General features: G+C 62.5%; 1 protein-coding gene across 3 annotated transcripts in view; it reads right to left on the bottom strand.

Moving 5' to 3' along the window:
• The window catches only part of Rxra (retinoid X receptor alpha), an 85,093-nt gene that overhangs the window by 4,033 nt on the left and 62,228 nt on the right, over nucleotides 1-18,832 (bottom strand). For all 3 annotated transcript variants that reach the window (XM_090330899.1, XM_090330901.1, XM_090330900.1), the window contains exons 3-9: nucleotides 15,936-16,086; nucleotides 15,407-15,586; nucleotides 8,524-8,693; nucleotides 5,879-6,008; nucleotides 3,506-3,638; nucleotides 1,396-1,487; nucleotides 571-676 (exon numbers count right to left, since the gene is read on the bottom strand). In XM_090330899.1, coding sequence (XP_090187025.1) covers nucleotides 571-676; nucleotides 1,396-1,487; nucleotides 3,506-3,638; nucleotides 5,879-6,008; nucleotides 8,524-8,693; nucleotides 15,407-15,586; nucleotides 15,936-16,086 — 962 coding nt within the window. The remainder of the gene's footprint in view (nucleotides 1-570; nucleotides 677-1,395; nucleotides 1,488-3,505; nucleotides 3,639-5,878; nucleotides 6,009-8,523; nucleotides 8,694-15,406; nucleotides 15,587-15,935; nucleotides 16,087-18,832) is intronic.

Here is an 18,832-nt window from a genome sequence, read left to right as displayed (position 1 = left end):
CCCACGTCCTCCACAAAGTTTTACTTTAAACCAAACCAGATGAGGGCTAAGCAGCAACCCAGACAGTTAACCGTGTGTGCGCCAGTCAGGGCCCAGCGCTGCGCCCCTCACGCCTCGTCTGCAGACCCTGAACCTAAGAGGAGGGGTAAAACGGGGCCACAAGTCCAGTCCCTCCTCTCGGACCCTGAGCGTGCACCCAGCACCCTGAACTCGGAGCAGAGACCACTCCTCCAGGGCCTGCAGCCAGGCGGGGATGGACGGCCTGGGCTCCAGCCACCGCCCTCTGCTCTGCACAGCTGTAAGGCACCCAATACGTGCTGGCGTCGCTGGGCCCCCACGGGCCTGTTTTCAGGTAGGGGAGTGTGCAACTGCTTCACCAGAGTGAAGCACCTACTATGTGCCAGCGCTGGGAGGGGCTGCAGAGTGAGGTGTAGGGTGTGGGCCCCTCGCCTGGGTGGCGCTGGGCTCTATCTGCAGAGGGCACCACACCCGAGTGCCCCAGGGGCCCACAGGGTCCAGAGGCTGTGCCAGCGCGGGCGCCGCACGGGCTCTCCAGCTGTGCAGGCTCACCTGCCGGGCTGCTCTGGGTATTTCTGTTTGCAGTACGCCTCCAGCGACGCATACACCTTCTCCCTCAGAGCCTCCACCTCTGCCGGGTTCGAGAGCCCCTTGGAGTCTGCAGGGAGAGACGCCTCCAGTCAGAGCCCCGGTCCCGGGCTGTCCCTGGATCCACCCTGGGGGACCCAGGGTTGCAGGGCTGTCCCCCAGTCCTCAGGACGGGCACGTAGGGCACACACTGTGTGGCTGGCCTGCCCGGCGCAGGCTGCTTCGAGACCGCTCCTTGACCTGCATTGACCTGCAGAGACTCAGTTTCCCCGCCCACTGCCCCGGTAGCCAGAGGCAGCATGCGCCTCCCCCCTGGGAATCCCAAGCACATGTGGAGGGAAAGGCCCCTCTTCAGAGCCTGGGGCCTCCGTCCACGCTCACGACCTCGAGGCCAAAGCTCAGTCTGCACAGAGATGCTGTGACCAGACACCAATACCGCCAGGACACACACGTGACCAGTGTGATCACAGGAATGTGCCAGGCTCCTCTGACCCACGTAGCTTCCGCCAGGTCCACTTGTCCCCCACACGTCCCAGTGTCTGGCCTGTGCCTGGGTATGCCAACCCCTGCCCTGCAGCCACGCAGGCCTAGAAAAGTCAGGGCCCTGGGCATCTCCAGAGGCTTGGCCTTGTGGGGCCTCCAGGCTACCCCCCAAGGGGCACCCACTCACTGCCCTGGCAGACAGCACAGCGGTGTCCACACGGGACCCCTGCTCCCTGCCCAGCAGGCCTCAGCCCCCCGTCCCCCTCCCAGCAGCCCCCCAGGTTCCTGTGCAGGCTGCGGCTGTACCAGGGTTGAAGAGGACGATGGCGCGCAGGCAGCCCAGCTCCGTCTTGTCCATCTGCATGTCCCGCATTTTGGACACCAGCTCTGTCAGCACCCTGTGGGGGAGGGAGCCGGGACCAAGGTCCAAGTCAGACCAGGCTCCCCCACAGCCCCACCAAACGAGACCCCGAGGGCAGCTGGATGGGCCAGGCGGGCCGAGCTGCCCACAGGGCCCAGAGGGAGAGGCTTCCTTCCCTGAGCACCGGTGTCCATGCACCTGGCTGGAGGAGGGGTTTTCTGGGGGTCACCTCAGAGCCTGGACACCGAGGGCCATGGGGAGGCGGGGCAGCATCTTGGCCTGGTGGCCGCGCCCAAGCTACCTTGTTCCCATGGACACTGCCTTCCCCGGGCCTGGGTGCCGCGGGCCTGGGTGGAGGCCCCGGCTGGAGGAACACATTCTTGTCAGCCTTCACACCACGTCCTCCCTGCAGAGGGCACCCTCCACGCCGCCCTCAGGGGCGTTCAGCCTGCCTCCAGGTTGAGTCCACGGCAGGGTCCTCTCAACTGTGTGAGCTGAAGATCTCAGATCGCACCAGACTGTCCCCTGCCCCCTGAAGTCCACCCCCAACTCCAGAAGGTGAGCAGGGGAGGGAAGTGGCTGGTGAGGCCAGGGCGGCTGGGGAGGACAGGATGTGGCCCACAGGAGACCTAGACAGCTCCCGTCAGGAACCCGAGCTTTCCCACAGGTCACGGGATGGGGAGGACAAATTTTTGGGCTGGAGTCTAGAGAGGGCCTGTGGCTTCCTGGAGGAAAGCCAGGCATCTGCAGTTGAGGGAGAAAACAGCAGCTCAGAGGACCTGGGCACCTTGATGTCAGCTGCTGGACAGAGCCCGGGCTGCCGAGGTGGGCAGGTGGCTGGGCACACGGCCCTGTGTGGTCCCGTGCTCTCTGCAGGCAGGGACCAACTGGCACCTCTGCAAGAACCACTCCAAGGGCCAGGAGTTTGGCCTAGTGGTTAAAGTGCTTGCCTAGCATGCATGAGGACCCGGGTTCGATTCCTCGGTACCACATACATAGAAAAAAGCCGGAAGTGGTGCTGAGGCTCAAGTGGTAGAGCTCTAGCCTTGAGAAAGTCCTAGGACAGTTCTCAGGCCCTGAGCTCAAGCCCAGGACTGGCAAAAAAAAAAAAAAAAAAGAAAGTATCTTCAAAAAAAAAAAAAAGAACCACTCCAAGGACCCCCGAGGAACAGGGATACAAGCCAGAGGCCTCCGTCACTGTCACACCAGTGGGGCACACAGCGGGACGACATTTCTCACAGGGGTCCAGGTCCTAACAGACACCTGAGCCAGTGAACCTGCCAAAGGCTCTGAGGAGTCTTGGCACAGCCTGGCCGGGCCACACCCACTGTGCAGCCCAGTCCTGGGGCTGCAGGTGTTCACTCAGTGGCCTGACCACAGGGCAGTGTGGGGCACCTCGCGCCTGAGGCCCTGGGGGTGGCAGGGCCTCTGCTCACACAGCGTTTCCGGGCTCTCTCCCTCAAGGCTTGTTCTAGACTGCTCCTTCCCACCCCCCATGCATCCTTCCATGCCCGCCCGAGCCCCTGCGCCTACTGCCTAAGCTGGCGTCCAGGTCCCAACAGCACTCTGGTGGAGCGGGCCTTGGTTTGCAGAGAGGAGCTGGCTACAGACGGGCACAGGAAGCTACAGCTCAGGCCTGGCATTCCAGGAGAGTGGTAGGCGGAGCCAAAGGCCCTCGCCGTGGGCTGGCCTCCCGTCAGCCTGCCACTCTGAGCGTGACTGGGAAACGGCACGTGGAGAGACACACACCTGCATCCAACGCAGGCCGACACGCCTGCCACTCGGTGCCAGTCTGCACAGAGCCCACCTGGGCTGGGATGGCACCGCAGCCACCGTGCCAGAGGCTGCCACGGGCCAAGCACGGACATTTATCAAACCAAAACCAAAGGTCTCGCTGCCTTTGTGCTTAAAAAAAAAAGAAAAATGCAGTGGACCCCCAGGTAAAGCAGGTGGGGTTTGGAAGAAAAGAACTGGATTTGCACCAGCAGGGATGCGGAGCAGAGGGGCCGCCGGCCCCCCACCCCCTGGAGCAGCCCACGCCCCACGCCCACCCACCTGTCGAAGATGGCGCCCACCCCTGCGCTGTGGGCGCTGTTACGATGCACGTGTAGCCCGGTGGCAAGGAGGATGCCGTCCCTCACGGTGATGGACCGGTGCGAGAAGGAGGCGATGAGCAGCTCGTTCCAGCCTGCGGGGGGGGGGGGGGGGGAGGGGGCACGCCATCAGTCACCTGGCTGCTCCCACCCCTGCGCCGCCCACCCTCCCTCCAGCTCCACGGAGCCCCTCCCCCCACACACACACAAGGTATGCCACAGAAGAGGCTCGGTCTGTGGTCCTGGCTATGCGGGAGGCGGAGAGCTGAGGATCACAGACTTGAACTCAGTCTCTGACACGTTGGCTCATCGGCTGGTGCTCTACCACCTAAGCCATGGCCCCAACCGCGAGATAGTCAAGTCTGGTCCAGAAGGACAGCAGGTATCCAAGGCTACGAAGGGGTCTGGGAGGGACTTGGAGAAGAGGACCCTACACCAGGGTGTTAATGGCTCTTGGAGACCGGATGACCCAGTCGTCTTCAATGCTAGCAGTCACAGTTTCCACCACTGCTGCCCTGCAGTACAAGGTACCAGGGTCGACCCCATAATCCTCCCGGTGACCGCCCACGGCACGTGCTGGCCTGTCGGGAAGGGCTGGGAGGGGCAGAGCAGCTGAGCAGCACAGGGGCCGTGTGGTCCCACCTGTCAGTACTCACTATTGGTCTCTGACCGGCCAGCCCGGGCCCCCTGCCTGTGCACAGCCCTGCACGAGTCACTCGGAAGCATGGCTCTGGGGAACCCCGGCAGAAGCCAGGAAGCCAACCTTGTTCTCCACTGGCCAGGCTGCCCCCACTGGGGCGCAGACGTACGTGCCCTGTGTCACACGGGCCACTAGACTCAGGCAGGGGGCCCTGGTGGGCGGAACGGCGGTCAGGGAAGGTGGGTGGCGGAGCCACACAGGCTGGCTCTGGGAACAGAAGCCTGAGTGCTGGCACCTCCCCTCCTGTCCACGTCTCCCTATTCCCACATGTTGGAAAGTGGCCCACGTAAGGGGGGAATGAAAAGCTGGGTTTCCACAGTGTGGTGAGGCTGAGAAACCTACGTGAAGACCAGAGTAAAAACTCCAGGGCTGCTCCCTGAGGGGCCTGTGGCCAAGGCGCAGGCTAGCCTCCCTCTGCCCCAAACAGGGACAGAGAAGCAGGGGTGCACCATGGGGGGCCAGGCTGGGCTGTCTGATGGCAGCCTGGCTCCTGGCCAGGGCAGCCACTGAGGCCACACCACTCAGCAGAACGTGGTGATGGGAGGACAGGGTAAGACACAGGAGCTGGAAAGCCACGAGTGGCCACCAATGGAAAAAACCCATGGTGCTCTAACCTCCTACAGAGAAGCCAGAACCATCAGACCCCTAATCTCTGAGGGTCCCTACAGCAGGATCCCACTCAAGGAAGGGGCCCTTTCCCCACTGAGGAAGAGGCTGACCTCTACTGTCTCTGCTGGACCCCACTCAGGAGCACCAACAGGCACAGGAGGGCACTCCCCAACGGTACCAGAGCCCCCGCCTGTGGCTGGGCTCCTGTGGGACACCTGCTGCAGCTACACAAGGCAGACAGCGGCCTCAGCCGCTGGCACAGCACAAACATCTGCACTCGGACTGCCTGGAGCTGAGTGCTAAAAGCAAGGGCAGAGCTGGGCAGATGCGCCCCTGGTGGGGACAACATGCCCAGATCCCCCAGCAAGTCCATGCTCTCCGAAAGCCAGCAGAGGCGGGCATGGCAGGACCTAACAGGGATAGGCGTCCTGGCTCTTGGGGGCAGCTCCATCTGATCCCACAGCTCCTTCAAGAGGGAGGAAGGACAGTTGGGCCTGTGCGATCCCTGGTCAGGCAGCTTCCAGAACATTCCATGTCGCACAGAACACCGTCTTTGAGCATCCCTTCCACTTGTGACCAGGGAATGGCTGTGTATTAGCCACGCCCCGGAGGCTGAGGCTTGCGACCCAGGTGTAAAAGACACAATTAAAGCAGTTAGGGGTTCAGGTCCCAGGACTGCGTTGACTGCAGGGCCCATGGTGAGACAGGAGAACTACCAGCACCATGGCCATGAGAGACCCTGAGCACAGCGTGCCACTCCACAGGAAGGAGGCAGGTCTCGGCTCAGCCATGAGCTGCCTTGTCTGTCAGCAATGTGCCGTGGCTCCCTCTGCAGACAGGGTGGCTCAGGGCGCATGCTCCACACGTGTGCATGCTTCTTTAGCCTCCCCTGGACCCCCAGAGGCAATGCTCCCACTCACCAGGTCAGCTGTCATACCCCACTCCAAGCCTGTGCCTAGTGCAAAGCCAGACCCTCCACGCCGCTTCCTGCATAGCCCACCTTGGGCCCCGCTCCCAGCCACTCACCTGCCCGCAGCAGGATCACCTGGTCATCTAGCGGAAGCTCGGAGAAGTGCGGGACCCTCTTGGCCCACTCCACGAGGGTGAAGAGCTGCTTGTCTGCGGCTTGGCAGATGTTGGTGACAGGGTCGTTGGGCTGTGGAGGAAGGGGACAATGATCAGGACCACGCACCAGTGCACTGACAGGACGTGGCTCCAGACAGGACATGGCCCAAGGTCCCATCCTATGTGCCGTATCCATGCAGACTCCCAGAGTTCTGCACCCCAACCTCGGAGGCTGGTGGCTGTGACCCTGAGGGGACCCGGGTCTTGGCAGGTGTGACGGCAGTAAGATCCTGAGGATGGGAAATTGGGTCTGCATTACCGGGGCTAACGGCATGGTGAGAGTCCTGTAGGAGGTGTGGGCTCCGGGGTCAATGTGCGCAAGGCAGCAGAAGCAGAGGCCAGAGGGTACGAGACATTGCTGAAGACGGACAGAGCAGGGGCTTTGAGCCAAGGAACATGGCCTCCAGACACTGAGGAGCTCCAGGAGGAGCAGGAGCTGCAGGTCTGCAGAACCTTCAGATAACCATGAGACCGACTTGTGCATTTCACCTCAAGATAGCAGAATCCGTGCAGAGGAAGCCAGCAGGCGTGGAGGATTTGCTAGGGCGGCCACAGGAAGCTCCCACAGACCATAAGACCCATTCAGTTCCCAGCCCCGGGGAACAGGGAACGGCTGTGAGGGAAGCCTCGCAACACAGGGGCAGAAGAGTGGTGAAACCCCAGGCCCCCTGCTGAGGAGGGAAGCCTTCCGGAAAACCCAGAGGAGACTAGCCAGCCACTCTCAGGGAGGAGAAAACAAGGCAGGGTTCTGAGCGGGTGGGATGAGGTGGCTGGTGTGGGGGCGATCGGGGTGTGGGGATCCCTCACACACTCTGGGAACAGTAGTGGCCAGGGCAGCAGAGCAGGAGGAAGAAAACCCCCAGGAAAGGACTCCGAGGACCAACACCACCTGCCAGGCGGTGACATGCCGTCCCAGCACCAGCCCTGGGCAAAGGGCAGGCGGCGGGCTCACGTAGAAGCTCAGTGACAAATGGACCCCAGCCTCCTGGCTGGTAGAAAGGACCAGGGGAGCCTGGAGCCTTGGAAAGGGAACGGAGAAGGCAGGCAGACGGAAGTCCTTCAACTGAACGCCCCCACTCACTGCCTCTTTCACGCCTTACTCCCCCCTCCACCCTTACTCCTGATAGCTCCACACCCAGGCCTGCCGCCATCCTTCCACTCCTGTGGCTCAATCAGCATCCATCTGCCTCAGGGAAGCCCTGAAAGGCAAGAGCCCAGGGCCCAGAGGCCAGGACAGCCAAGGGGACCGACGGAAGGGGGCTTCTCTCCCACCACCCCTTGAAAGCTCCTGTGGAGCCTGGGCTGTCACCAGGAATCAGAAGACACACGAGGAGCCTGGGCTGGCCATGGCCTCTGCAGGAGTAAGCGCCGGGTTCACCCGTGGCCGGGAGGGGAAGAAGAGGAGCACAGCAGGGGCGAGCCTCAGGCTCCCGCCCCAGGAAACCAGGCCTGGTGGGTCTCTAAGAGGAAGGGCTGTGTGGGCTTCTGCCTCAGGCAAGGCTGCACTCTCTGAGCTCAACTAACAGCAGCCATCTAATGAGCTGCCCGCTCCTACAAGAAGGAGTGTCAACAGGACTACCAGGCTGGCCCACGCCCTGGCCCACGCCCTGGCCCATAGCCCCATCCAGAGCCCGGGAACCACGGCCTGGCCTTGGTACACCAGGCTTGGGCTGAGGGAAGAAGCCCCGAGGCTGATACAGGGCTGTCATTCAGCCACAAGTCAGGTACTGCCAAGCCAGGAGCAAGTGGTCCTGGGGTGCAGAGCTTCCCCCCGCCTCCAGGGCCCAGGGCCCTTGCCCTGCATGAGGCTCTGGATATTTGAACTTTCAGGGAATAGTGGCAAAAGCAAATGGCAGAGGATTTCCCCAGATAATGTTCTTTCCGAAGGCTAGACGAGCCTGGCCACCCTTCGCCCTCTGCAGACGCCTGCAGTTTCTGCTCTACCTGGACTCTTGCAGCTGCCCAGCCTGTCGTCCCTTCCAGGGCATCTGGGGTGCAGGACCCCTAGGGTCACTGCAGGCAGAGTCTGCTGGGTCCCCGGTGGGGAGGTGTCTACCAGAGCCAAGATCCATTCTGAATTAAGAGGCTGCCCACAGGGTCCCTGTGCCTTCTCCCAGTGGACGAGCCCTAGCCCCTGAATGGCACGCAAGAGCAGAGCCAAGGTTCTGGGCCCTGGTGTCTCAGCATGGGGAGGGAGAGGTGGAGCGGGAGGGGCAGTGGTCCGGCCTCATGAGTGGACAGCCTGGACTGCAGGGGGTATATGTGTGAGTTGGATGGGGGGGTGCTAGACCAGAGCAGAGGGGCTCGACCTACAGCCTCATGAGAAGGCCTCTAGCCCAGCCGGTGATCACGAATGAAAACAACAGGGCTCAGGGCCCACAGAGCTGTGGTCAAGAGGGCCAGTGCAGTCCAGTCAGGGTGAGACGCTGTCCAGATGGCCCGACTAAGCAGAGGTAGCACAGAGGCAGGCACGAGGTCACAACATACCGGGACGCCCTGATACGACGGGCTGCCAGGGGACGGAAGCAGCTGGGTCTCACACCTACCGAGCTGGGGTTCAGCCCCATGTTCGCCTCCACATAGGTCTCGGTCTTGGGCTCGACAGCCAGCTCGGCTTCTAGAATCTTCTCCACAGGCATGTCCTCATTGGCGCTGCTTGTGGACTCCACCTCGTTCTCATTCCGATCCTTGCCTCGCTGCCGCTCCTCCTGCACGGCTGCACACAGGAGACACTGTCACCCGGGGCCAGCCAGTATGTCCACGGTACCAGCATCCCCACCAAGCCGGGCGAGGGAGGCAAGCCCAGAGCCCACCTCCAAGCCTGGCTTCTTGTGACTATGTGCTCTGAGCACAGGGCCACCCAGGGCCAGGGCAGATGGCTTTTCACCAAGTGCCACTTACAGGGGCCCCAGAGTACCCACCAACCTGCCAGTTAGGGAAACCCAGAGAAGCATCCTAAGTGATGAGACAGAAACAGAAGTATATGAAGAATGCAGATTCAGAGAAAGGAAACAGCATGTGCAAAGGTCCAGAGCCAGAGCAGAACCACCTTCCAACCGGGACCAGATAGGCTGGCCATAAGCCAGTGCAAGTGCACATGGGCTTAGAGTGACACCTGGGTGTAGACACAAGCAAGTACCTGCCCCTGTACCCCTAGGCTGGGCTGTGATCAAAGGACAGAAGAGGTCACCACCACCCGTCAGGCCTTGTGGCTCTGCCCTGCTCCTCTCTGGGCTCTGCACACAGCAAGGGCATCCACAGTGAAAGCCTGTCAACCCGCCTGTGAGCAGCCCAGCTCTAGGGCCTGGAGCACCGTGCGACCCTCCACAGCCCTGGGCTCATTCCCACCAGGCACAGGCTCTGGCTGGCTGACTCCAGACACCCGGCTCCATTAGCCCCAGTGGGGACCTCTGTGGATCGCCTCAGGCAGCAGCCCGAGAATACCTGCCAGCCTGAGCAGAGGCAGATCCACCTCTGGAAAGCCGGGCAGCACCCAGGCCATCCTTCTCCTCGGCTGGCCCACCGGGGAGACAGCGTCTGGTGTGTCGGGGCAGGCTGGCATCTGCGGACGTTCTTCCGTGGCTGGCCAGTCCCGCCCCGAGCATGCCACGACCACAAGCCGAGGCTCTGCTCCTGAGCATCCTCTGGCCCCTTGACACCACCTCCCTCCATTGCTCCTCATACCCTCTTCCTACGTGGTCCTGCAATGCCACCCTGTGGCCGCTGGCACTGCCCACTTGGCTGGGAAGAAATCCAGGGCTGGTGGGGAGGGGTGCTTGTCTAAGCAGGTAAAGGGTGGAGACAGCAGACCACCACCAGGCGGTCCCCACAGCTGCCCTGGTCTGGCCCAGCTCAACTGTCCCCTCCCCAGGGAAAGCTCTTCAGCACCTCCTGTAAACCCCTAACCTTCCCAACCCTGCCTGGCTCCCTGCACCCCAGGCTGGGTGCAATGGAGGCTCTGCTCCTCCTCAGCCCCACCTGGTGGCCTGCCTGAGGGTCTGATGGAGAGCCTGCCGTGCTCACCCGGACCGCACAGGTCTCTGAGCCAACAACAGCAAGCTCTCAGGCCACAGCCAGGGGTGGAGGGACCTCTTCCCGCCACCTCCCCGCCACATGGGGCTGCCCTCCCAGGCCCCCGCCCCTGGCTTTCCCAGCATGAGGGGCGGCAGGAAGGATGCAGACAGGAGGCGAGCGCGGGGCACGGCGGCGGCCTCCCTGTCCATCCAGGGCCAATGTGGCCACTTCTGAGAGCAGCCTTCATTCTTGCCCATCCTCCCGCTGCTAGCCCCAGGAGGCCAGGCATGAGGCACTGCCCCCCACCCCGGGTCACATGCCAGGCCCGCCAAGCAAGCTGCAGTTCAGTCCAGGATGGGATGGTGGCCTCTGTAGGCTTGGGCTCCCCTACTTCCCTCCTGCGCCCACAAAGGCCACCCCAGCTGGGGCTCTCTTCCTCAGGGCTCTTCCCTGCCAACACCAAGGGGCTTCCCACCCCAGGAGCCCTGGCAGGGCCAAGCCACCTCCAGAGCACACCGGCTGGCTGGGCAGCGCGGCACAGGCCTGCAGCCAGCATTTTGCAAGCCCAGTTCTTCTGGAAAAACTGACAGCAGGTGGAAGCCTGGGGGACAAGGACCGCAGGCAGATGGCGCCAAGCTCACAGGGGCTGTGGAGTTGCCAGGCTCCAGCCCTTGCCAGCTGGGCTGCCAAGGCTCAGTGAGTAGTGAACACTCATCTTGGGTGGGGGTTCCTCCAGCCACAGCAAACCTGAGTGGGGCGTGGAGAGCCAGGCCCACTCTGCTAGACAACCTCACTCACAGGAAGCCCGGAACAGGCCGACTGCCCCAAAGCCAGGCAAGCTGTGTCCCCGAGGATGCGGGCAGAGAGCCGAAACCTCATGGCCAGAGCATGGCTAAAGAGCCTGGCCGGCTCAGCACACCTCCCCACAGGGGAAACTGAGGCTCAGAGAGCAAAGGAATACGACGGAGCCTGTGCAAACACGAAAGCTTTACGTGCTGGGCTGACTGCCCATGGCCCCCAAAGGTTGTCCTAAAAGCTGTGTGGCCCCAGACAAGGCTCTCTGAGCCTTAACTTACCTATCAGTGAAATGCCAAGGGTAGCATCTGCCTTCAAATGTCCCTAGAGGGGCCAGGACTTTGGCCTAGTGGTAGAGTGCTTGCCTAGCATGCACAAGACCCAGGTTTGATTCCTCGGTACCACATACATAGAAAAAGCCAGACGTGGTGCTGTAGCTCAAGCGGTAGAGCTCTAGCCTTGAAAAAGCCCAAAGACGGTGCCCAGGCCTGACGTTCAAGCCCCAGGACTGGCAAAAAAAAATAAAAATAAAAAGGAAACTGTCCCTACAGGGGACATCTGCACAGGACCAGAACCCCCCCACCCCCCCCCCCCCGCCGGCCCCCTTCCTCCTTGCCCCTGAGGAACCCAGCCCGAGAGACTTTCTTCCACTGAGAGCTAGTCCCAGGCTCAGGAGCTGGGAGGAAGCCAGCCCTGAGCACGGGGCCTCCAGCCTGCCGGCCTCTCCAGCGCCTGGAGCTGGCTGGCGAGGGCCCCTCAGCACCTGCCTCCTCTGCGGGGGCAGCAGAGGATTAATTAGCCAATGTTTTGTGAAGCACTTTGAAGCTGAGAAGGGCCCCAGCCGCTACGAGCAGCATCATTATAAATATTATCGTTTTATTTATAGACGGCGCAGGGGCAGGAGAGAGCCCTCGGATTTATGTTTTGCCAGCTCAATCACCTTTTAGACGCAGTCATGTTTGACTTATGTTCCACTGGCGCCGGGAAGCCTCAGGCGGGAGGCGTCTGTAAATACAGGGCCTCGTTATCCTTCCAGGCCAGGGAGTGAGGTGGAGGAGGCGGAGGAGATGGAGGAGGAGGAGCAGGAGGAGGAGGAGGAAGAGGCAGCAGCAGCAGAGGACAGGGGTCTGAGACGCTGCCTGACCCACAGTCTAGGCTTTCCTGGCCCCAGGGGGAGATCCAGGATGTGGAACAGTCCCCCCCCCCCCGCCCCTTCTCAATCTGGCACTGGGGAAGGGAAGCAGCCAAAACTCTCCATTCAAGTGGGGTGCTGTAGAGCAGCTCCCTCCCGGGCTCAGGCAGGGATGAGGGTCTCAGGGTGGCAGAGCCCAGCACAGGTGTCTACACACACACACACACACACACACACACACACACACACACACACACACACACCCTGGGGGCACCCAGACCCTGAGGCCTGTTTGGGGCCCTGTCAGTGGGGACGTCCACATCTGCATACTGTGTGTGCGTGTATACACACATACCCCAGACACTGCCATTTCCGAACCCTGTCCTCAGAAGCCAACAAAGGCACTGGGGAAGCCCAGAAGACCGTGCATACAGGGTCCCCCCGCCCCGAGCCCTCCCAGGTTCACGTGCAAGCCCCACACAGCCCTGCCCCTGCCCGCCCAGCCAACAGGCCCAGACCCAGCCTGGCGAGGGGCCAGGGCCCCACTGGGCCATACCCAGCCCCTGCCCGGGAATGCTGCTGAACGAGCCCCGGCGGCCTGCACGTACAGGCCCTGCTGCACAGATGCTATCGGCTGCAGCATCCCTCCATGGCCAGCAGGGTGGGGGCCCCAGCGGCCTGGAGCCAGAATGGCCCCTCCCAGGGCAGGGCCTCTGCTTCGGTCAACCAACTCCAAGCTCTGCCCTCCTGGCACTGTGCTGCTGGACGAGGCCAGGGCAGGAGCCCAGCAGAGACAAAGCAAGGGTGGTGGCACTGAGACCAGCAAAAGGCAACACTTGGCAGGGCCACAGGCCTGGTGCTCAGCAAAGCTGCAGGCCTGGCTCGAGGCAGTGCCACAGGCTCAGTAGGACTAGAACCGGCCCACTGTGGGCCTGGGCTGGCAGCCTGGCCTCTCAGCTTCTCCAGACCTCCTGACTGAGGCAGCCCATGTCCCGCCCCCTGCCCCAGGGGCCTTCCTTGCAGTGGTGGCTGGCCTGAGACCAGAAGGGAAGAGCTGTTTCAGGGACAGGTGTTCCCAACTCCCTATCCGTGTACCCAGCTCCCTGTGCAGACAGGAGCAGGGCTGTGCCTCCAGACCCCACCCACCTGTCCTGCTGCCTGGCTCACTGCAGGCCTTGGGGAATGTGACAGGATCTGGGTATGTGGCCATGAGGCCAGGCCCTAGTGGCAGGGACCACTGGGCACAGGAACCCCTCTTCCTCCACTGGGGCTGCGTTTCCTTTGAGGGGTGTAGGAAGGCTTTTATTGCACGTTCAGGGCTCATAAATCCAACTGCAGACAAAGGGGAAGGGTGCCTTGACGGGCTCAGGTGTTTATCTAACCGTCCATAAATCAGGTCTGAGGATTGCAAGCTGCCACGCTGTGTGGCCAGCCAGACTCTGGATCAGGCAAGTGGTACAGCCAGGTCCTGCTGTGCCAGCCTGGGCCCTGCCCCAGGCCTCCCCTCCACACCGTTCTCTATCCACGAGATGTGGCAACACCAGGGACCGCCACAGCAGGGTAAGCAATGTACCCGGGAACTAGATGGGGGGGGGGGGGACAGTGGCCCTGCAGAGCAAGTGTGTGACAAGAAAGTCACTGGTGGGCTCGGGGTGGGGGAAGGCTGTGCAGACCCAGCAACTCAGGGCCTTCAGCTCTGCCCCTGAGCCTGCCCCGCTCGAGAATGAGGGGGGCAGCTGGAGTCTGAGAACACCTGGCAGAGTGGGCAGCTGTGGCGACCGTGGAGATGAGTGGGCACGAGGGTCCCCTGGACTCAGCCTCTGCAGGCCCTGCCCTTGGCTGGACATGTGGTGTCAAGCCAGACGTCCTTCCACCACAGACCAAACTGTATCACACGTCAGAGCCAGCTCTTCGTGGCTCTCTGATGGTCCCTCTCAGGGACGGGGGCTCCTACGCCCTCCCTAGCCTGAGGTGCTGTCCTGTAGGGACTCAGCTGTACTTGTCCACCCTGGTGGCACGTGAGCCCTGGAGGGTTATATGGCATGCTCTCCCCAGTGGGCCACTCCTCCATCTATCCTCTTGAGGTCAAAAAGAACAGGAGGCAGGGGCCGGGGGCCCAACCTAGCATTGACCTCAGACAAAGCCTGGATCCCTGTGAACCTCAGTGCCCAGCCCCCCTCCCCTACCCCTGCACAGTCGAGTGCAGGCCCTAACCCAAAACTGAGTGCCCCACAAAACACACGCCTATCAGCAAGGCCTGGCTGCCAGCACCTGCACACAGCATGCGGCCTCACTTGCTCAGCTCTGACTCGCTGGCCTTGCTGAGAGCGGAGACCGGGCTGCCAGCCCCCCAGCCACTCAGGACCACTGTCACAGCCTAGATGACCCCACAAGAGCCTGGGCCTGCTGCTCCAGAGCACGGGCCTGCTAAGGTCTGGGTTTCTCAAGAAGAATGGAGACCGAGAAGTCACAAAAGGGGAATGGAACAATGGAACATGAAGAGAGCTGCTGTACCTGGCCGGCACTCAAGCTGTCCCTCCAGGGGAAGCAGGAGGCCCAGCAAGGGCAGGTGGACAGGTGGCAGGACACGCTGGCCACGCGTGCGGCCAGGACAGAGGACGCATGGGGAGATTCCTATAGCACTAGAACGCCACAGTAATCCTGTGCGCTAAACCTCGCCGGGGCACTCAGTCTGACTCAGCCAGGGCCGGGGGGCGGGGTGGGGGGTGACCCTGACTCCACCTGCGCAATCTGACTGCTGTGACCTCAGGTCGGGGACCCAATGTGAGTACTGGGCACCCCCAACACAAATCCCAGCAGTCAAATGGCCTCCGGCCATAATGAAGCCTGTGGCTGCAGGGGCCCACCACGGCCTCAGGCACGGAGGCCAGCCTGAATCCTGGCGTCTCCTCTGAAGGCCCCTTCACCACCCCAGCAACAACAAGCCGTCCCACAAAGGCCTCTGTGACCGCCTGCTGGGCAGCCAGGCAGCCAGAGAAGCCCACAACACACCCGCTCTCCCTCTCGCACCACTCAGTGCCCTTTTCTTCCCTGCTCCTACCTCTGGGGCTGTTGTATCTCAGAAGAGGGCGGGTCATTCACTCCCAGCTCAGTGACAATGCCAAGGGCCCTTTGCTAAGCCACTTCCAGCCCAGCCTTCGCTGTGCTTCTGGCCAGAATGCCTGGACACACTCACATGCTGGGCCCTGGCCTTGCACTCCCAGGCCAAACACCTCAACTCCTGACTGCCAGGCAAGAAGCTGCGGGTGCCAGGGCTGTGTCTCATCTCCTCTGTAAAGAGGCCTTGGGAAAGACTTGGGTGGGAGGGGGAAGGAAGGGCCAGCCCTGGGCCAGGCCCCTCACACAGGCAAGCTCTGCCTGCAGGGAGGGAGTGGCGCCACGGAGGGGACAACGTGGACACTCAAGCCCGCCACGCTAAGGGCGCCCCCGGCAGAGCGTCCTCTCTGCAGGCGGGCGGGCCGGCCTACCTTCCCGCTTCATGCCCATGGCCAGGCACTTCTGGTAGCGGCAGTACTGGCAGCGGTTCCGCTGGCGCTTGTCGATCAGGCAGTCCTTGTTGTCCCGGCAGGTGTAGGTCAGGTCCTTGCGTACCGTCCTCTTGAAGAACCCCTTGCAGCCCTCGCAGCTGTACACCCCGTAGTGCTTGCCTGGGGGTGCAGGTGGAGGGGTAAGGGTGGCCTTCCTGCTCTCAAGGCCCCCGGCCTGGACCCAGACCTGCCCCAGCCTTGCCCTCCTGCTCCCACAGGACAGCCCCTGCTCCACCTGCTGCGACTGCAGGTCATTCGCCTCCGCTGGGCTGCCGGGGCCCTCTGCTCAGGCCCAGCCCAGAGGCCTCTTCCCTGGAAGCCTCAGGCCACCCTGTCCACCTCGGTCTTCTGCCATTCCCCCTCGGAGCCTGCTCCCGACTCCAGGGCCAGGGGGAGGGGAGTGTCCAGCCCATGGTGCCGTGTGTCCCAGCACGCCTCTCTGACCCTGCACGGCAGCCCCAGCGCCCACCTGAGGACCGGTCTCCACAGATGGCGCAGATGTGCTTAGTGAAGGACGCCATGTTTCCTGAGGGGTGGGCAGGGACCTTGAGGACGCCATTGAGGCCCAGAGGGGGCTTGATGTCCTCACTGCTGCTGACGGGGTTCATGGGAGAGCTGAGCTGTGGAGAGACAATGGGGTGGGGTCAGCCTTGAGCAGGTGGCTGCAGGGACAAACACGGGCCAGGCACCTGGGCTCGTGTCCCAGCATCCACCCGACACCGCCGTAGCAAAGGAGGTGCGGCCACGCCCCACTTCACAGAGCCTCCTCCAGGGCACATGGCCCCTGCCCCGAGAGAGCCCCTGCCGGCTGATCCCAGGGCTCTGAGAAGTGGGAGATGCCACCACTGCCACCGCGGGACACGAGGCAGGCCTGCTGGCAGCCCTGGCCTTTCCCAAAGCCCACAGAGCACAACAGCCGGCCCAGGCACCAGGGCTGGGACAGAGACTCCCCAGTGCCACACGTGTCCCCACCACCCTGGGCAGTGAGTGGTCCCTGGCCTTGACAGCCGAGGGGAGGTGGCGTGGTCACCCTGCCGGCAGCCAGAGCAAGCGTGGGAAACACCCGGTCGCCCTGGCAACGGCAGCAGCGTGCCATGACACAGCAGTTTTGGTTCCGCAGCCTCCAGCCCAGCTCTGCAGGCAGCACGGGGCCAGAGGCGGCCGCTGCATCCGGCCGGCAGTAGCCCATCTGCTAGGGCGCAGGACCCCAGCTGGGCGGTGCCCCCCACTTCTGCAAACCCCTGACAAAGGCACGCGTGGGGTGGACTGTGCCGCCATCCAGGCTGCCCCAGCGCCCTGAAGTAGCCTGGAGGCACCCCTGCAAGGGGAACCTCACTCCTTGCCTTTTTCCTTCCTTCTTCACAGTCCCCAAGCCCCAGCGCCCCTCCACCCAGGACGGGAAGGAGAGAGCTCAGTGCCCAGAGCAAAGCAGCAAGGCCCCCATGCCTCCTTTCACAAGGCCTGAGCACCTGGATGGATTCTCAGCCCTTCCCAGATCTGGGAATGCAGAACTAGAGGACTGCGAGGCTCTGAGAGGTCGCCTGACATCTTACAGTCCCGAGGTGGGCAGCAGGGAGGCCTGAAGCCCTTGGAAGTGCTGGGGGCCCAGGGTGAGAGGCCCAGCAGTGGGGAGCTAGGGGGGATGGGCGGGGCATCGAGAGGGGCGGGGCTGAGGTGGGCGGGGCATCGAAGGGGTGGGACATCGAGAGAGGGTGGCCATTTGTAGCTGCTATGAGCATCCCACAGCAGCCTTGATGGTGAGAAGGTATGCAGATCGCACACATATCCTCCACTCTGCACCACAAGTCCTAGCCAGCAATGCCTTCCCCTTTCCCAGCCCCACACCCAAGACTCCAGCAGGGTGCCAGGGTCATAAGCAGTGGAGCAGCAGGGCAGGGTGAGTCTGGGCACAGGGTCTCTGCAGAGGAAGCTGAGCAGAGGCTGGGATGCAGATGGTTCACCTGTGACCTGTGAGGGGCCAGGAGCCTGAGGGAGTGGGCCTGTGGCCTTGGAACTGAGCCGAAGTACCCATAACCCTGAGGCTGAGAATGCACAGAAGAGCAGAAGGCCCTGGAGGGGACAGAAGCAATGCCCCAGACCAGAATCCTGACTCCCCATCCTCATGTGGCTCTGGAAGTTACCAAGCATGCCACATCTCCTGTGGGTGCACACAGGAGGAGCTACTGGAGAGCTGCTGCTCAGAGCACAGCGCACACGGCAGGTGCCGGATAATGCTGACGCTGGGTGGAAACAAACCACAGCCACCGTCGACACTGGGCTTCCAGAGGTGGCAGCTGGAGCTAGCTTCCAAGGAGGAAGGAGCACCGGGTGGGGTGGGGGTCTTCACCAACCCTTACCACCCAGAAGTGGGGACTAAGACCCTGGAAGACAGAAAGGAGTCAGGGGCTGTGGCCAGGGGCAGGCACTGGCGGATGCTGGCACTGGGTATCCTTATAGACCCTTGGGCTGGAGCTGGGCCAGAGAATGACATGAAGATAGAACCAAGGCCAGGCTGGGCTGCCCATTCTCACTGCAGGCCCAGGGCCACCACACACTCTTCCAGGCTTCACCAGTGGCCACTACGTGGTCCTCTGACAGACTCAGCAGACTGTGCAGGGTAGGGAGTGGTCCAGAAGGAGTGTCTCAGCTCTAGGCTGACAGCCGGGGGCTGTGACTACAAGCACAAGGAAGTCTGGCCCCCATGGAACCCACAGCCCCATCGACCTGAAACTTCAGCTCATCCGAGCAGCCCCCGTGGCGGGGGGAGGAGAAGCCCACCACCACAAGGCATCTAGACCCCAGGACAGTGAGAGCAAGCCTCTCCCTGCCCTTAGCCCCACTCCACTCCTCTTCCTAGCCAGTTTTGTCTTCCTCCAGTGTTGGCATTACCAGCACATGAAACCAGCCAGCTTCCCGTGCACACTGCCGCACACCACGGCCCCAGGGGCCCGGCCGACCTCACAACACACGGCTCTGCTGACTGCAGGCCTCGACACCTAACCAGCCCCTCGGCACTTGGAAATGCTTCCAAGCTGGAGCCGGCCTGTCTCCACAGGGCTCACGGGAGGAGACACCAGGGGAGCCCAGTGGGGCCAGATAGGCTCTGGGCCCCACCCTACTGCAGCCCTCAGACCAAACAGGAGCCAAGGACAGCTTAGGTGTTGTACCAGCAACTGTGGCCCAGCTGTACCAGGCCTACTGAGAAGCTCCATGGTTCTATGACAGCCAGTGACGTCAGGGGACAGCAGAGGCCACCTTTTTGCCCGCCCTCTCAGCGCATAGCGCCACAGACAGCGAGAACAGGAGCAGGGCAGCTATGCTAAAAATAATTCAGATAGGCCAAGGGAGGTGGCCAGGCGTCCTGCA

Source organism: Megascapheus bottae, chromosome 3 (genome assembly GCF_031878675.1).
Source record: "Megascapheus bottae isolate mThoBot1 chromosome 3, mThoBot2.hap1, whole genome shotgun sequence".
Lineage (NCBI taxonomy): Eukaryota > Metazoa > Chordata > Mammalia > Rodentia > Geomyidae > Megascapheus > Megascapheus bottae.
The sequence above is the reverse complement of the archived record's forward strand: the minus strand, read 5'-3'. Positions and strand labels throughout refer to the sequence as shown.